This window comes from Moschus berezovskii, chromosome 4 (genome assembly GCF_049115385.1).
Source record: "Moschus berezovskii isolate FMDL1 chromosome 4, NW_MosBer_1.0, whole genome shotgun sequence".
Lineage (NCBI taxonomy): Eukaryota > Metazoa > Chordata > Mammalia > Artiodactyla > Moschidae > Moschus > Moschus berezovskii.
The window spans coordinates 104,119,309-104,133,664 of record NC_142463.1 but is presented as its reverse complement, the minus strand read 5'-3'; the positions used below and the strand labels follow the sequence as shown (position 1 = coordinate 104,133,664).

The 14,356-nt window shown below is 46.4% G+C and overlaps 2 protein-coding genes across 7 annotated transcripts; both read right to left on the bottom strand.

Moving 5' to 3' along the window:
* Positions 1 to 386: 386 nt before the first annotated feature.
* CIART (circadian associated repressor of transcription) lies at positions 387 to 3,826 on the bottom strand. 3 transcript variants are annotated; one of them, XM_055402825.1, is made up of 6 exons: positions 3,750 to 3,826; positions 2,753 to 3,178; positions 2,512 to 2,587; positions 2,198 to 2,276; positions 1,983 to 2,094; positions 387 to 973 (listed from the first exon to the last, which is right to left on the bottom strand). In XM_055402825.1, the coding sequence occupies exons 2-6, from the start codon at positions 3,116 to 3,118 to the stop codon at positions 449 to 451; spliced, it is 1,158 nt and encodes a 385-aa protein (XP_055258800.1). In that variant the 5' UTR covers positions 3,119 to 3,178; positions 3,750 to 3,826; the 3' UTR covers positions 387 to 448. The 3 variants fall into 3 exon arrangements, with proteins under 3 accessions (XP_055258800.1, XP_055258799.1, XP_055258798.1); XM_055402824.2 differs by having other exon boundaries at positions 3,365 to 3,821; XM_055402823.2 differs by having other exon boundaries at positions 3,635 to 3,821.
* Positions 3,827 to 6,058: 2,232 nt separating this feature from the next.
* Positions 6,059 to 13,624, bottom strand: C4H1orf54 (chromosome 4 C1orf54 homolog). 4 transcript variants are annotated; one of them, XM_055403352.2, is made up of 7 exons: positions 13,474 to 13,619; positions 13,078 to 13,143; positions 11,784 to 11,867; positions 11,073 to 11,131; positions 10,536 to 10,646; positions 6,810 to 6,908; positions 6,059 to 6,129 (listed from the first exon to the last, which is right to left on the bottom strand). In XM_055403352.2, exons 1-6 carry the CDS (start codon positions 13,493 to 13,495, stop codon positions 6,813 to 6,815), a joined length of 438 nt encoding a protein of 145 aa, XP_055259327.1. In that variant the 5' UTR covers positions 13,496 to 13,619; the 3' UTR covers positions 6,059 to 6,129; positions 6,810 to 6,812. The 4 variants fall into 4 exon arrangements, with proteins under 4 accessions (XP_055259327.1, XP_055259326.1, XP_055259329.1 ...); XM_055403351.2 differs by having other exon boundaries at positions 6,810 to 6,911; positions 13,474 to 13,616; XM_055403354.2 differs by lacking the exon at positions 13,078 to 13,143 and having other exon boundaries at positions 6,810 to 6,911; positions 13,474 to 13,624.
* Between the last annotated feature and the right edge of the window lie 732 nt (positions 13,625 to 14,356).

Sequence of the window (14,356 nt, the reverse complement as noted above, 5' to 3'; positions counted from 1 at the left end):
AGTGGTAGAACCTGCTATTCTGGACCAGCTGGAAGGTTACAAGCATGACAGACACAAAGGGAAAGGTACTAGTCTCTGAGCCTGAATGAAAAAACAGACCTAGCTTTGAACCCCTAACTGTCCCAAACGTGTTTCCTAGGAATTTAGCAGCAGAGAGTCCCTTTCCCTCTCCCGCAGGACGTATATTGTCTCATCCAGACGTCTAATTTGGTGGAGCTTGGGTTCACAAACATTTCCCTCCCCTTTCTTTTCTTCAGGTCAGAGGAGAAACATTGGTATTTGAGGCAAAGGTTTCAATTTCCCCCAGTGAGTAAACTCTTTAGGTATAAAATGTATTTAATCATAAAGAATTTCTCTTTCTTCAACACAAACGCACACATTAAAAGTAAAAAAAAAATAGAGAGACATATATTTACACAAATTAGAAACTACAGTCTCAGGTCTTGGATTAGGGGTTGAGAGGATGGACAGCAGGAGCAACTAGAGGATGGCTTCTCATCTGTTCCAGGTGTCCTGTGGTCATCTCTCTGGTCAAGGTGGGTAGACCAGGAGGGGAAAGGGCACAGCTACAGTTTGATGGCAGAGTTACTGGCAAATTGCGATCATGAGACCCCTCTGCAGATAGTTTCTGATGATTACCAGGGATGACAGGAGATGCTGTCGTAGATGGAACTGGAGTGGTTGGGGCTGAGTGAGTCAAGGGCTGTACTCCATGCTGGAGGAAAAGGATGACACCAATGCTGGTTCCAGTGCCTAAAGGACCATGGCTAAAGGAGGTGGTACCTGGGGAACTGAGAGGGGGATTGCAAATTGGAGTCGTGTGGATCCAAGTGAGGTTCATAGCTGGCCATCTGGTGAGGTGCCAAGGCTGCTTTGGTTTTAATACTAGCTGTCCCAGCTGTGTCTGGTCCATCTTTTCCATGGAAGGTGCAGGAGAGGAACCAGAAGGATAACTGTGGTGGCTTGGAAAATACTACGGAAGGGGAAGAAAAGAGAAAAAATTATGTGAGAAAGCTTTCAGATTAATTCCACCTGGCTGCTTAAACCTTGGTTTTCCTTGGGAACTCTGTAATGCTAACATACCTTGCTTTAGGCAATAGATAATTTCCTGCCAGGCCATGATTAAGTAAAAGTTTTAGTAACTGAATTCTTGAAGGCTTACTGTATATACCACACACTATATAGCACTGGCTATTCAGACATATAAGGGCTTCCCTGGTGGCTCAGTGGTAGAGAATCCGCCTGCCAATGCAGGAGATGCAGGTTTGATCCCTGGATTGGGAAGATGCCCTGGAGAAGGAAACGGCAACCGAGTCTAGTATTCTTGCCTGGGAAACCCATGGACAGAGGAGTTTGGCCGGCTACAGTCTAGACATGACTTAGCAACTAAACAACAATTCAGACATATACAAAATAAAACTAACAGTCTCACAAATTTTCACGCTTTATAAACAAATTCGTTTTAAAACGTCTTTCTAAAGTTTTTAATTGGAATCATCATTTTTCAATTTCTGTATTTTAAGTTCTAATTTTCTATGTTTAGTTCCTTAAGAACTGCGACCATTCCTCAAAACCCATGCTTCCTGAGGGATACAAGGATCCTTGGGTAGGAGTAAAAAGGAGAGGAAAAGTGATTTAGGGGCAGCAGAGGAGAAAAGATTTTCATAGACAAGCTGTGGAATCTTCCTGCATGATTCATGTGGCCAGGTAAAAAGTCTTCTGTATCTACACAGAAAGCAAATAAGCTACAAGATGCGGTATGGGGTTAAACTCCATAGAATTCTTATAAATGACCCAAACAAAACAGAACCAAAAAACATCTAGAAATCAGACGATGAAGGAATCTAGGCATTCTCTTCCTTGAAAAGAAACTGAAAAGATGAAAAGACCTGGAAGAAAATGGGAGAGGGAGCCCCTTTCTGTATGTACACTTCATTTCTTTGGTTATTTCCCCACCTTTTTCTCAGATAATAAGTTCTCACCTTGGTCAGCTGGTGCCTGCTACTACCCAATGATGACTTCTGGGCAGCTATATGAGGAAACCAAGTCTTTAACATTCCTTCCACCTGTAACAGAGTTCCTAGATAACGCTCTCTGTGAGGCAAAGTTAAAAAAAAGGCCATTAGGTGTGAAAAAAGCAACAGAACAGGATTGGAAACGGCACTTTATGAAGAGAAAAAAAGCAAAGGGGACTTACCCCATCTGTGGCTTTTTCAAAACTCCTAAGATACGCTGGATCCTGTCCATTGCCACGCTCTGCTGGAAAGTGCTCAATCCTGGGGTTAGGAGAGAGAAGACGAGATCAAGGATTGAGATTCAACAATTTAGTGAGTGAAAGGAAAGACAGAAGGGAGTTAAAATCGATTCACCTAAAGAAATTGTCACAGGAGAAAACCGGAATCATCTAGGCCCCAAAGACTTAAGAGAAATACACAGTTAAACACATGTGGAGAGAGACAGAGACAGAGATATGAACCTAGCTCAAATGACCGCAACTAATCAGATAATTACCTCTCTCAAATCGACCCATTTTCAGCCCCTTCAGTAGGTCTGTGAGAGGGGGTATGAATCCTTGGAGCTCTTTACACTGTAGGAAAACAGGACAAATGGTATGAGAAGACCAAGAATTGCCCACACCAGTACTTATTTTTCCATCCGACCTGGGAGCCAATGCTCTCCTTGTGGGGTCCTTATCAACCAAATGAATACTAAGCCACTCTGGTCCCATCTCCTTTTCCCAGCTTTCTCTTACCTTCTGAGCAAAGAGCAGGTCTCCTTCTGTGGTACAACCCTGGATGTTTATACAGGTCTCCAATTCACCATCTCTTGATCTTTTGACCCCAGATCCTGACATAGAAGAAGTCAAGCCCCGCTGTTCCGAGTGAGATGCTACATGTTGGTTACTGGAAACCTTGGGTCGTTGCCTGCAGCGGATAGGACCAGGGCTGGGCCGAGAACCTTCCTTCCGCCCAACAGTGTCTGGCTTGGGGCCATGAGCCCACTTGTCCTCCCCCTCACTATCGGAGGGGGAGCCAAAGTCACTGTTCACTGGGGAGGTGGAAAAAGAGGACGAAAGAGAGTAGGAAGAATAGGAAGAAACGCTAGATGGAGAATCCATAGGTTCAGAAGCAGGGTCTGGAGAGCAGCTCCCGGAGTACCCAAAGATCGGGACCTGCAACTGAAACGCAAAGCGAGGGAGTCTGAAACCAGAATCTGAGGACTGGGAAATGGACTGAGAGACTAGGGTGTACTGTATACGATAATAACATCTCTCCTCTCCCTTCCCGATATTAATCCTCTCTCGGGCTCAATAGAAAAAGTCATCTTCCCTGCCTCCCCCCCCTCCATTAAGAACCTGGATTACCTTTGTGCCCTCTGCGGAGCAGCTCTTAGTCTGACACAGACTGTTCTTTCTTCCCTCCGTTCAGAGTAAATGACATGATATGACCCCTTTCTCCGGTTCGCCTTTCTGGCCTCATCCTGACCCCGTAGCGAGCCTCTCTACCTGAGCTCACTCCACCAGCAAGCCGGAAATCTGCTGCACTTGAACCCACCTAGGGACCCTGTAGGAAACTCCCGCCTCTTCCCAACCTTTCTGATCGCTATCCCTGCGCCGGACCATTTCCAGTCGCACCTGCCACGTGATGCGAATCCTTGCAATACCAATATCTGTAACGAGTTCCTACGCCCACTCCCACCGGGTCTGGTCCTCCCGCGAGGATCGCTCCCTGGCGCCTCAGTCTCTTCACCTGTCAGTCGGCTCAGCTCAGGCTGTCTGCAGCTCCTACTCAAGACTCCCGAGTCTCAGCTACCCACCTCCGGCTCCCTCCCACTGGGTCCCGCCCCTTCCCCCCTCCGGGACACGTGCAGCTCCGCACGTGCCTTCCCCCTGCTAGCACAGACCTGGCACCCTCATTGGTTGGGTAGCCGGTGACACGTGACTCTCGTTATTGAAGTTCACATCCCATTTGCTACAGCAAACAGGGGTTCGGCCAATAAAGCGGCTGTCAGGGGACGATTGGTTGGATGGTTAAGTATTCTGTGCCCCGCCCCTACATGCGGCTAGCAAGGAGGACCCGGTGAGGAGAAAAGGCGGAGGATGGAAAAAAAGTGGAAAAGAAGGGAGGGGAGGAAAAGGGCGGAGCCCATGGCCTTAAATAGGATGTTGGTGCGCTGAAGCCGCGCGGCTGGAGCGTGCAGACGAGCAGTGTGGTCTGCGGTGCGAGCCTCACGCTGTGGGCCTCTTGGCCCTTCCTTGGTAACCGACCCCTGTGCCCCCTCCGTCAGCGCCTCCGCTCACAAGCGCAGCACGTGGAACCCGTCGGCGACTTGCGTCTGCAACGTGCGTGAGAGCAGGGACGTGTGCCACTGTGTGTCCTCCTCCCCCCTCCGCTCTCCGCGGCCCAGCCCTCGTGACTCCCCGGTCTCTGTTTCACTCTCCCCTCCTCCTCCTTATCCTACAAGTTGGGTGCCTCCTGCCCTGTTGGGTGAGGAGGGTGGGGACTCCTGCCGAGAACACCGCGTCCTCTCTCCGGCTCCCACTGGGGCGGCTCCTCCAGCCCTTTCCTTACATAACCCGCCACGCACGTTACCAGCTCAGATGCCAGCCCGCCATCAATCTAGAGGTCAAAGCCCAGCCGGCTTGTTCCTGACTTCTACCCGGGTTCCTCAGACCCTGTGCCCTTAATTCTATTTTACTTAGCACAAGGAATGGGGAGGCGGGTAGGTCTCTATTTCCTGGATTATGCCTTTGTTCAGCTTTAGTTTCTTCATTGGTCCTCTGGAGATGATTTGAAGAAGGGAGGGTGGCAAAGTCCGGAGTTTACTATTCACTGACCCTTGCAGTCTTTTTTTTTTTTTTCCTTTGCTGCACCACCAGGAGGCTTGCAGGATCTCAGTTCCCCAGCCAGGGGCTGAACGCGGGCAACAGCAGTGAAAGCTCGGAGTTCTAACCACTAAGCAACTAGGGAACTCCCCTTGCAGTATTGAGAGCACTGTGGAGAGAAGGGGACGGGACTCAGGGATTGTGGGCTGATTAAAGCTATAACATTGAAGAGACCGCAAGGGGGCAGCCTAGTTCTGATTAGGGTCTTAAGGATAAAGGGGAAAAAAAAATTCAAGTTTGTCCTCGCATGCCCTAATTACTAACTGAAAAAGGTACATATTTAGAGGCGGGGGTAGGGGTGGGGAGAGTAAGAAGAGGGTGTGAATTTTTTAAATCTATTCTAAGTAGCTTTTGATGGTTTCAGTTCAGTCGCTCAGTCGTGACCGACTCTTTGCGACCCAATGAATCACAGCACGTCAGGCCTCCCTGTCCATCACCAACTCCCGGAGTTCACTCAAACTCATGTCCATCGAGTCGGTGATGCCATCCAGCCATCTCATTCTCTGTCGTCCCCTTCTCCTTCTGCCCCCAATCCCTCCCAGCATCAGAGTCTTTTCCAGTGAGTCAACTCTTCGCATGAGGTGGCCAAAGTATTGGAGTTTCAGCTTTAGCATCAGTCCTTCCAGTGAACACCCAGGATTGATCTCCTTTAGAATGGACTGGTTGGATCTCCTCGCAGTCCAAGGGACTCTCAACAGTCTTCTCCAGCACCACAGTTCAAAAGCATCAATTCTTCGGCGATCAGCTTTCTTCACAGTCCAACTCTCACATCCATACATGACCATGGGAAAAACCATAGCCTTGCCTAGATGGACCTTTGCTGGCAAAGTAATGTCTCTGCTTTACGTTTGTTTAACAATGTGCTTATTTTATAAAAAGGATAAAAGGGTTCTACTTCAACTTTCTCCAAGCATATTGTTTCAATACTGTATATGATAAGGTAAATGGTAGAATTAGAGGGAATTATAGGCTGTGAATAAACCTGTTTGTGGGCGCTTTTCTCTGTTCTTCCCAAAATTTCAGTTCCACCGCCCTCCCCATAATAATTCCTAAGAATTCCCTCTAAATCTACTGTCACCTAACTCCGTTTCTAATCCACCCTTCGCACATATCCTGGCGCTCTCTTCCGTGATGTGGCTTTAGAACCGGCCCTCATAAAGGAGTAGAGAGTAACCAGATTACTTCATTTATTTATTTAATCTTCCACTCTCCTCTTCGCAGATCCCCATCAACGAGTCTTCCTTCTAAAAAAAAAGGCGGGGAGGAGGCGGTTTGCGGAAAATCAGGGTTAGGGGACTCAAGAAACCTTTCACGCTCTCCCACCTCTATGGAAACTGCCTGGATTTTATATTTTGAGCTAGATTTCCTCATGACATCTGTTAGATGTGTCCCCTCCTTCATTCCTTCCTTCTGCTAAACTTCTTCATGCCTCTTATTGTGGTTACCAAATTAAATTCCTTCCTTATAATTCAAGTTTCTTTTCCCTCTTCCTTTCCCCCACTGTCTCTCCCCTACATTAGGGAACCATTCCTGCCCCCGCTTCTGAACTTCAGCCTCTCAACTCTGTCAGGTTGCAGGGCCCCTCCCATTTTGCCCTCTGGCACCTGAAGAACCTTAAACCAGCCCAGGCTGAAACCAGCTCTGATTCCTCAAGGCAGACTGGAAACCTGGAGAAGTTTCTTGTCCCTTCCACCTGCTTCTGCTCTAGGAGGTCCTGAAATCATCCCAGTTCAGAAAAAGTAATGACTCTTATTACAAAGGCCTTTGCCTCAACATCTCCTAAACCTCCTTAAAGTTAGATAAGCTTTTTCTAAATGTGATCCCTCTTCCTTTAAGCAACTGAGAACTGACCAGTCTGGGAACACTAGCTGGAGATACTGGTAAAACTTCACAACTCCCCCAAGGCCAGTGGCTGCACTCTTACCTTTTACAGGAAATATATCCCCCCCTGAATGAGGGCCCAGGACAGAAGGAGTGAACCACGACTCTGCAGACCGGATACAGCATCATTCAGATCTGGACTCTGCTAAAATACAGACATCCCCTCATAATAGGCTAGTAGCATCCTTCCTACCACCCAGCTCCCAATCTGGAAAGATAACCATCTCTTTACACCAACTTGTCTTCTTTGCTCTGAGCTTAGAGAAAGATCCAGCCCTCCTCCCCATCACTATAAGAAGTCCTTTCCTCTGTGCCTTTCAGCCATTCCTGACCATACTAGGGAGGCCTGACTCAATTCAGTGACATGTTTTTTGTTTCTTAACCTATGCACATGACTCTGTGCTAGTCACTGTACTAGGTGCCATATTAGTCACTCAGTCGTGTCCGACTCTATGCAACCCCATAGACTATAGCCCGCCAAGCTCCTCTGTCCATGGAATTTTCAAGAATACTAGAGTGGATAATTATTCCCTTCTCCATGGGATCTTCCTGACCCAGGGATTGAACCTGGGTCTCTTGCATTGCAGGCAGATTCTTTACTGTCTGAGACACCAGGTTCAGACACAGGTGCCATGTGTGGCAAGTCGCTTCAGTTGGGTCTAACTCTTTGAGACCCTATAAACTGTAGCCCACCAGGCTCTTCTGTCCATGGGATTTTCCAGGCAAGAATACTGGAATGGGTTGCTGTACCCTTCTGCAGGGGATCTTCCTGTCCCAGGTGTCGAGCCTGGGTCTCCTGTGGCTCCTGCACTGCAGGCAGATTCTTTATCGCTGAGCTATTGGGGAAGCCCGCATAGGGGGATATAAATATGATTAAGACATTGGTCCTATCCTCACAGAATTTACAATCTAAAGGGAGCCTGCTGTTGCTGCTAAGTCACTTCAGTCATGTCCGACCCTGTGCGACCCCATAGACAGCAGCCCACCAGGCTCCTCCATCCCTGAGATTCTCCCCTCAAGAATACTGGAGTGGGTTGCCATTTCCTTCTCCAATGCATGCATGCATACTAAGTTGCTTCAGTCGTGTCCAACTCTGTGCGACCCCATAGACGGCAGCCCACCAGGCTCCTGTGTCCACAGGACTCTTCAGGCAAGAATACTGGAGTGGGTTGCCATTTCTTCCTCTGAAAGGGAGCCTACTATATACTTTAAAATATTTATCTGTCCTTGTCAGTCATCAGCTTTCCATTCCTACCGATTCCTCCCATCTATGTACAACTATATTCAGACTGCACTTTGGTGCTGTGGCCCTTTGTAACTGTTGCTCCTCTCTTTCTCTCTCTTTGGCCTCACCTCGGGGCATGGGGGATCTTAGTTCCCCAGCCATGGATTGAACACATGCCCCTGCATTGGAAGCATAGAGTCTTAACTGCTGGACTTTCAAGGAAGTCCTCTGCTTCTGTTTTCATTACCAAATTTATCAGCTATTTGGTCTATCCTCTCCCTCCACTTCCTCACAATGTATTCCCTCTCTAATGCCACAGAAAGTAGCTTTTGGTACAACCACTCAATTGAAACAGCTTTCTCTGTGGTTATCAATGACCTCCTTCTCCTTGGCCTATTGGTAGCTTTTGACTGATTATATTAAACTTTCTCTTCTAGACTCTATACTACAAATTTGGCTATCTATCCCCCTCTCCAGTCAATTTGTTTCCTTTTCTTTGGTTGATTTCCTCTTCTACTAACTAAAGGCACGGTCACTGGCCTTTCCGTATTCTGTAAATACTGGATCTACTGAGTTTGTCTGCATTCATAACTTTGCACTTAGAACTGGAGCATGGATTTAATTCAGCTACCTTTAGGACTCCCTCGTAGGCTGTGCGGAGAAGGAGTCGGACACAACTGAGCGACTTCACTTTCACTTTTCACTTTCATGCATTGGAGAATGAAATGGCAACCCACTCCAGTGTTCTTACCTGGAGAATCCCAGGGACGGGGGAGCCTGGTGGGCTGCCATCTATGGGGTCGCACAGAGTCGGACACGACTGAAGTAACTTAGCAGCAGCAGCACAGGCTGTGACCATAAATTCAACTTGGCCAATACCAAATTTATAACTTCTCCCCTAAATCACTGATCACTGTGATCTCTGATCACAGTTCCCATTTCAGTCAACCATTTTCCCAGATGCCCATATTTAAAACTTAAAGTTATTTTAAAAACTCAAGTTATTTTAACTCTCCTCTTATTTATTGCCCATATGAAATTCTCACTGGAGCAAGGCATTTCTCCGCTCCATTAAAAATGCCACTTCTGGGGCTTTCCTGATGGCTCAGTGGCAAAGAATCCACCTGTCAATGCAGGAGACGTGGGTTCAATCCCTGATCCGGGAAGATCCCACATGCCTTGGAGCAACTATGCCTGTGGGCCACAACAATTGAGCCTGTGCTCAGGAGCCCAGGAGCTGCAACTACTGAAGCCTGCTCACCCTAGAGCCTGTGCTCCACAACAAGGGGAGCCACTGCAAGGAGAAGCCCTGGCAGCAGTGAAAACTCAGCACAGCCAAGAATAAATAAACAAACAAAATGCCACTTCCCTCATCCAGACCTTTAATGGATGCAAATCTCATTAATTTATCTCCAGTCCATTGCATCCTTCATACGACCAGATAAATCATTTTTCAGAAATACCACTTTCATCATGCATTTAGCACACAGGAGAACATACCAGGCCCCAGACTGTTTATATAAGTCTGAAATTTACCTTGACACTTCAGACTCTGTAATTTGGCCCTGTGTGCCCATATATGAAATTCCCAAGCAAAGACATGTAGCCTCGAACATTTTATTTGTTAATTTCCTACTATTCCTTTTCATATACCATCTCCTTCAATCATACCTAAACCACTAAATATACCCTTCTTGTTCTATCCTCCTTGTCTGTGCAGCTCTTTCACTCTTGGAAGAACTAATCTTCTTTCGAATTGCTCTCACCCTTTTATAACTTACTGCCAATCAAAAGCTCACCTATTCTTCAAAGAAGTATCTCAACCACAGTCATCTTCTGAGAGTCTTCCAGACAACATCAACCTGTACTAATTTCTCTCCTTCCACTGCCTAAAGAAATTGTTTGTTGTATGCTGTTAAATTTATATGCAATTTAACACTTAAATACCTTTTCATTTTGTTCCAAATGTTTCATAAGTGTAAACTTGAGTTCATGAATCATTTGAGGACAATAACATCATAGATTTCTTTTTCATTACCGGCAACATCTTTAGCAACTTTAGGCATAGGTTACAAAAACATGGTGACCAAGTGGTAAAGAATCTGCCTGCTAATGCAGGAGGCACAAGAGACACAGGTTCAATCCCTGGGTTGGGAAGATCCCTGGAGAAGGAAATGGCAACCCATTCCAGTATTTCTTGCATGGAAAATTCCATGGACAGAGGAGCCTGGCAGGTTATAGTCCACGAAATCTCAGAGTTGGACATGACAGAGTGCTAGGCTCTGTATATGTATGTAAACACATTAAATACTGTTCAACTGAAATTTAACTGCACAACTCTTCCCTGTGTTCTGTATACAGGGTTAGTATTAAATCTCAGTGAAAGAAATGATGGCCAATCTGAGATGAACACCTGTGTTGTAGTACTAGTGATTTGGTTCCCCCATCCACCAAAGCTTCCTTCTGCTCCACATCACCAGTCTGGGGATCCATCCAGGGTAAGGGATGTCTGTCTCTCTCCCCCCTTATCCCCAGTCCACTCACTGGTTCCATTGTCATTGGTTTCTCTGTTACAGGCTTCTGATGGTCAGCGTGGTCTGTTTCATAACTAATGGTAGTCTCTGGTGCTTCGATTACCTTCTCATCCAACCTGTTCTGCCCTCAGTAGGGATTAGGAAACAGAGTTATCATTGCCTCCGTTCAACATCATAGATTGCCTCATAGACTCTCTGTTTAGATTTCTTTTTTACTTCACCACCTCTTCTCCCCTCAAACCCCTCATCCAATACTTACACTCAGGGATCTTTCCTACTTCATGTTTGCATGGATTGTGTACCCAGCCCATTCATCAGCTCCCTTGATTTGAGGACTGTTCCTCCCTTTCAGTGTCTTAGCAAACCTACTGCATTCTGGCTTCATCCCCAGCTGTGATTGACAAATTTGTTTCAGATTCACTACCTAATTTCACTTCACCTAACTAATTTTTGTTCCTGTTCATTATTTACATTTCAACAATGTCTAGTTTCTTTTTAACTGCTACCTATCCTGATCCTCCTAGAGGATCATGTAGATGTCACTCACCACTGTGTTCTCTGACTCAAACATAGAGTAATCAACAGTGAAGTTCACACCAAAGTCATCTGGGGAGGAGACAAAAAATAAGTAGTTACAAATCAGAAAGGTAGCACTAGATCTGGAAAAGAGAAGAGGAAGAAATTGTTCAGAATACTTCAATTTGCTCAAGTTATAAAATTAACTGGTATAATATAATTCCACAAACTTTAAGGGCTTCCCAGATGGCATAGTGGTAAAGAATCCACCTGCCAATGCAGGAGATGCAGGAGACTTGGGTTCAATCCCTGGGACAGGAGGATACCCTGGAGTAGGAAATGGCAACCAGGTCTAGTATTCTTGCCTGGAAAATTCCATGGACAGAGGAGCCTGATGGGCTAAAGTCCATGGGGTCGCAAAGAGTCAGACATGACTGAGGGACTAAGCACATGAACACAACAAACTCTAATGTTAAAAATGTTTGTGAATGTGTATGCATTTATATTTTCAGCCTGATATCTAAAATCATGCACAGATTTGAAATTTTTCAAGTTATTTCAACCAGTTTCTAAAGGATCACTAGTTTGAGAAATAACATCATGAGTTTGATGGCTTTAGCTCAGAGCCAAATTTCTCTCTAATCTAGTTATGCCATTGCAAAAGGAAGTCAGAGTCTCAGAACTGAGTAGCTCCCAAACCTCTCTCCTGCCTGTGAAGGATCAGAACCTTATATGTACTCACCATAGCTGGGGGTGACTGTGTAATAATAGATCACCTGATAATAGTCATCCTCTTCCAGTTCTTCTCCGTCCTCATATTCTTGTCCTAGGACAAGGACTAGAGGTCAAGGGGCATCTGGAAAGCCTTAGCAATACAAGGACACCAGATGTTGACCTCAGCTCTATCAGTATTCTTTGTTTCTGCCTCCCCTCTATTATCTCCCTGCCTCTGTACCTCTAAACCCTTCTCAGTCTTCTGGGCTCCTTAAGGCTGACAAGGCCTGTTACTCTGTGCCCTTTCAATCCGTGAATCCCCAGAACTGAAAATGGGTCCCTTCACATACTAGAACCCAAACTAAGCCTTAAAAACGTAGGAAGCAGGAAGACACCAGAAATTAAGACCTCCAAATCTACTCCTCATATTATGCTTCAGACCTACTGTATTTGTGCGAGATCTCTTCTTACCAGTGTCCCTCACAATTAACTAATACACACGGCCTTAGGCTTTTGGACTTGGGCTTTAGTTCTCATTTCAATGCTAACTAGCAGGATATCTCTGAACAACACAGTTAACACCCGCTTTTTTCAGATGAATCAGATGGACTAAATGATCCATCTGCATTCGTTTTTCTTCCTACCCAGGATTAAAAATATGTGGCTTTGACAGGACTGGGTCAGGAATTCTAGGCCTCCTGCTAATCGTTTTCTAAACTCCTTGAATGTGCTCTCTTAACCCCAAGCAGTGACACAACATTCTGGAGGAAAAGGAAACAATGAGAGCACCTGGAAGACTGGGAACAAAGGAGGGAAGAAGCCAAGCTACTTCTGGGACCCTGTCACTGAAGGCAGCCAGTACTCAGTATTCTAAAGGTCAACCCTCCTGGGTCTTTACTAATACAAGGCTTTTTCTCCAGTTCTCTGGGAAAGAAGATACCCTGGCTTCCCTCGATAGTTTCAGACTGCTCCACCTTCAAGGAGTCCGCCTCAGTCCACTCTCACTTTAGTCCTTCTCATCTCACTCAACTCTGTGATGATGGCGAGCTGAGTTCACTCTTGTTAGGACCTCCCCATGTCTGGGGCTCCATCTGCACCAGCTGCCTCTTCTTTGACAGGACTCTGCTCTCCTCCCCGTTTCCTGTTTCTAATTTCCAGGTCCTCCCTCTGCCCCTGACATCTAACACCGATGGGAGAGTGTTGTCCCCCCTTACTGAACTGCACCTCCTGCCCTCATTTGCTTTTCTCCCACCACTTATGGTTTCTCCCCATTTATGGTTAGAAGACCTGGCTCAAAAGCCCAGAGAGAGACGTGAACTTACCCAGGATGAGTGGCACAGCAAGAATGGCTACAAAGAGGACATCCATTCTGGATTCTGCTCTAGTGCCTTGCAAAAAGGAAATTACAGCGTTTCCCACCAAACTTACCCCGCCTTCTGCCCTCCTCCAAAGCAGCGAAGGAGCTGCAGCAACTCTTCCCCCATGGGGGGGGAACTCCCCGCCCACTTGCTGCCTGGCTAGGCCATCAGCTACTACCGGTGCAGTCCTGAGTCACAGCGGCCCAGATTAGACAGACAGAGTGAATTTTGATGAGAACATGTTCACTGAGACCCCCTGGCCCTAGACCAGATCCAATCAGGCCACCTGCTGCCACTTTCTGAAAAACAAAACACACAAACAAAAAACCAAACCAAACCACAACAGAAAACCCAGCTTACCGTGAAGCTTCTCCTCTCCCATACTTTCCTTCCCTGTTCCCAGTCCTCACAAAAAGCTCTCTCCCTCTCACTGTCCCTAACTGACTATCCTCTGCAGAACTGCCCTTCTCCCTGAGGCTTCATCACAGTCTCTTTCTTCACAGTCAAAATATTCTGCGGCAGGGATAAGCATTTTTTCTAGAGTGAGAACAGTCCCCTCCCTCTGCTTATCTCAGACTACGAAGTATGGGAGCAGTGTCAGCATCACCATCTGACTCTACAAGCACCTGCTGCATCGATTCTGATTTTAAAAAAAAAACAACACCGACTTTCAGTCAAGACTAGTTCCTTCCTCTCTAAGTACTGACCTCAACTCACCTCTTTCTCAAGTTTCTGCACATAGGGTGGGAGAAGGGAGGAAGCAGGTGCTCTTTCCCTGTGGAAGATGCCACACCTCTTCTCCCCTTTCAGTCCTTTGGTGTCTTCCCTCCCTCCTAGCCTACAGGGGTGGAGTTCATCTCATCCTTCTCTCTGCTTTTATAGTTCCCATTTTCATTCCATTCAGTGCGGAAACATTTAGTGACATTTTGCTGGGCAAGTGTGCTAGGCCTGACAGGCAATTTAGGGTTCAGAGGCAAGGAAATAAGAAAAGAATTGTTTTTTTTTTTAAAAGGGAGTTAATAAACATCTATTCAACATCTACTATGAGCCAGGCACTATGCAAGTCTCTGTGGAAACACTAATGAACAAGATAGGTTTGGCGCCTGTTCCTAAGTCAGAAGATGCTGTGATAACAGCTCAGAGGAGAGATGATGTCTTATCCCCATCTCTTCTGGATTGCTATGCTCAGAAGCAAGACAATATAGAGTCTTGAGCACCGACCAGGGTGCTCCCACCCTCTCAG

What these genes read in the sequence shown, in the direction of transcription:
- CIART (XM_055402825.1), bottom strand. Translation starts at nt 3,118, where the DNA reads ATGGATTCTCCATCTAGCGTTTCTTCCTATTCTTCCTACTCTCTTTCG. An exon ending in TTGAAAAAGCCACAGATGGG is followed by an intron (nt 2,095 to 2,197) that starts GTAAGTCCCCTT and finishes TTTGCCTCACAG; the next exon opens with AGAGCGTTATCTAGGAACTC. An exon ending in GCAGGCACCAGCTGACCAAG is followed by an intron (nt 974 to 1,982) that starts GTGAGAACTTAT and finishes CCCCTTCCGTAG; the next exon opens with TATTTTCCAAGCCACCACAG.
- C4H1orf54 (XM_055403351.2), bottom strand. Translation starts at nt 13,495, where the DNA reads ATGGGAGAGGAGAAGCTTCACG. An exon ending in TGCTGTGCCACTCATCCTGG is followed by an intron (nt 11,868 to 13,077) that starts GTAAGTTCACGT and finishes TCCTTGTCCTAG; the next exon opens with GACAAGAATATGAGGACGGA. An exon ending in CACAGTCACCCCCAGCTATG is followed by an intron (nt 11,132 to 11,783) that starts GTGAGTACATAT and finishes TCTCCTCCCCAG; the next exon opens with ATGACTTTGGTGTGAACTTC.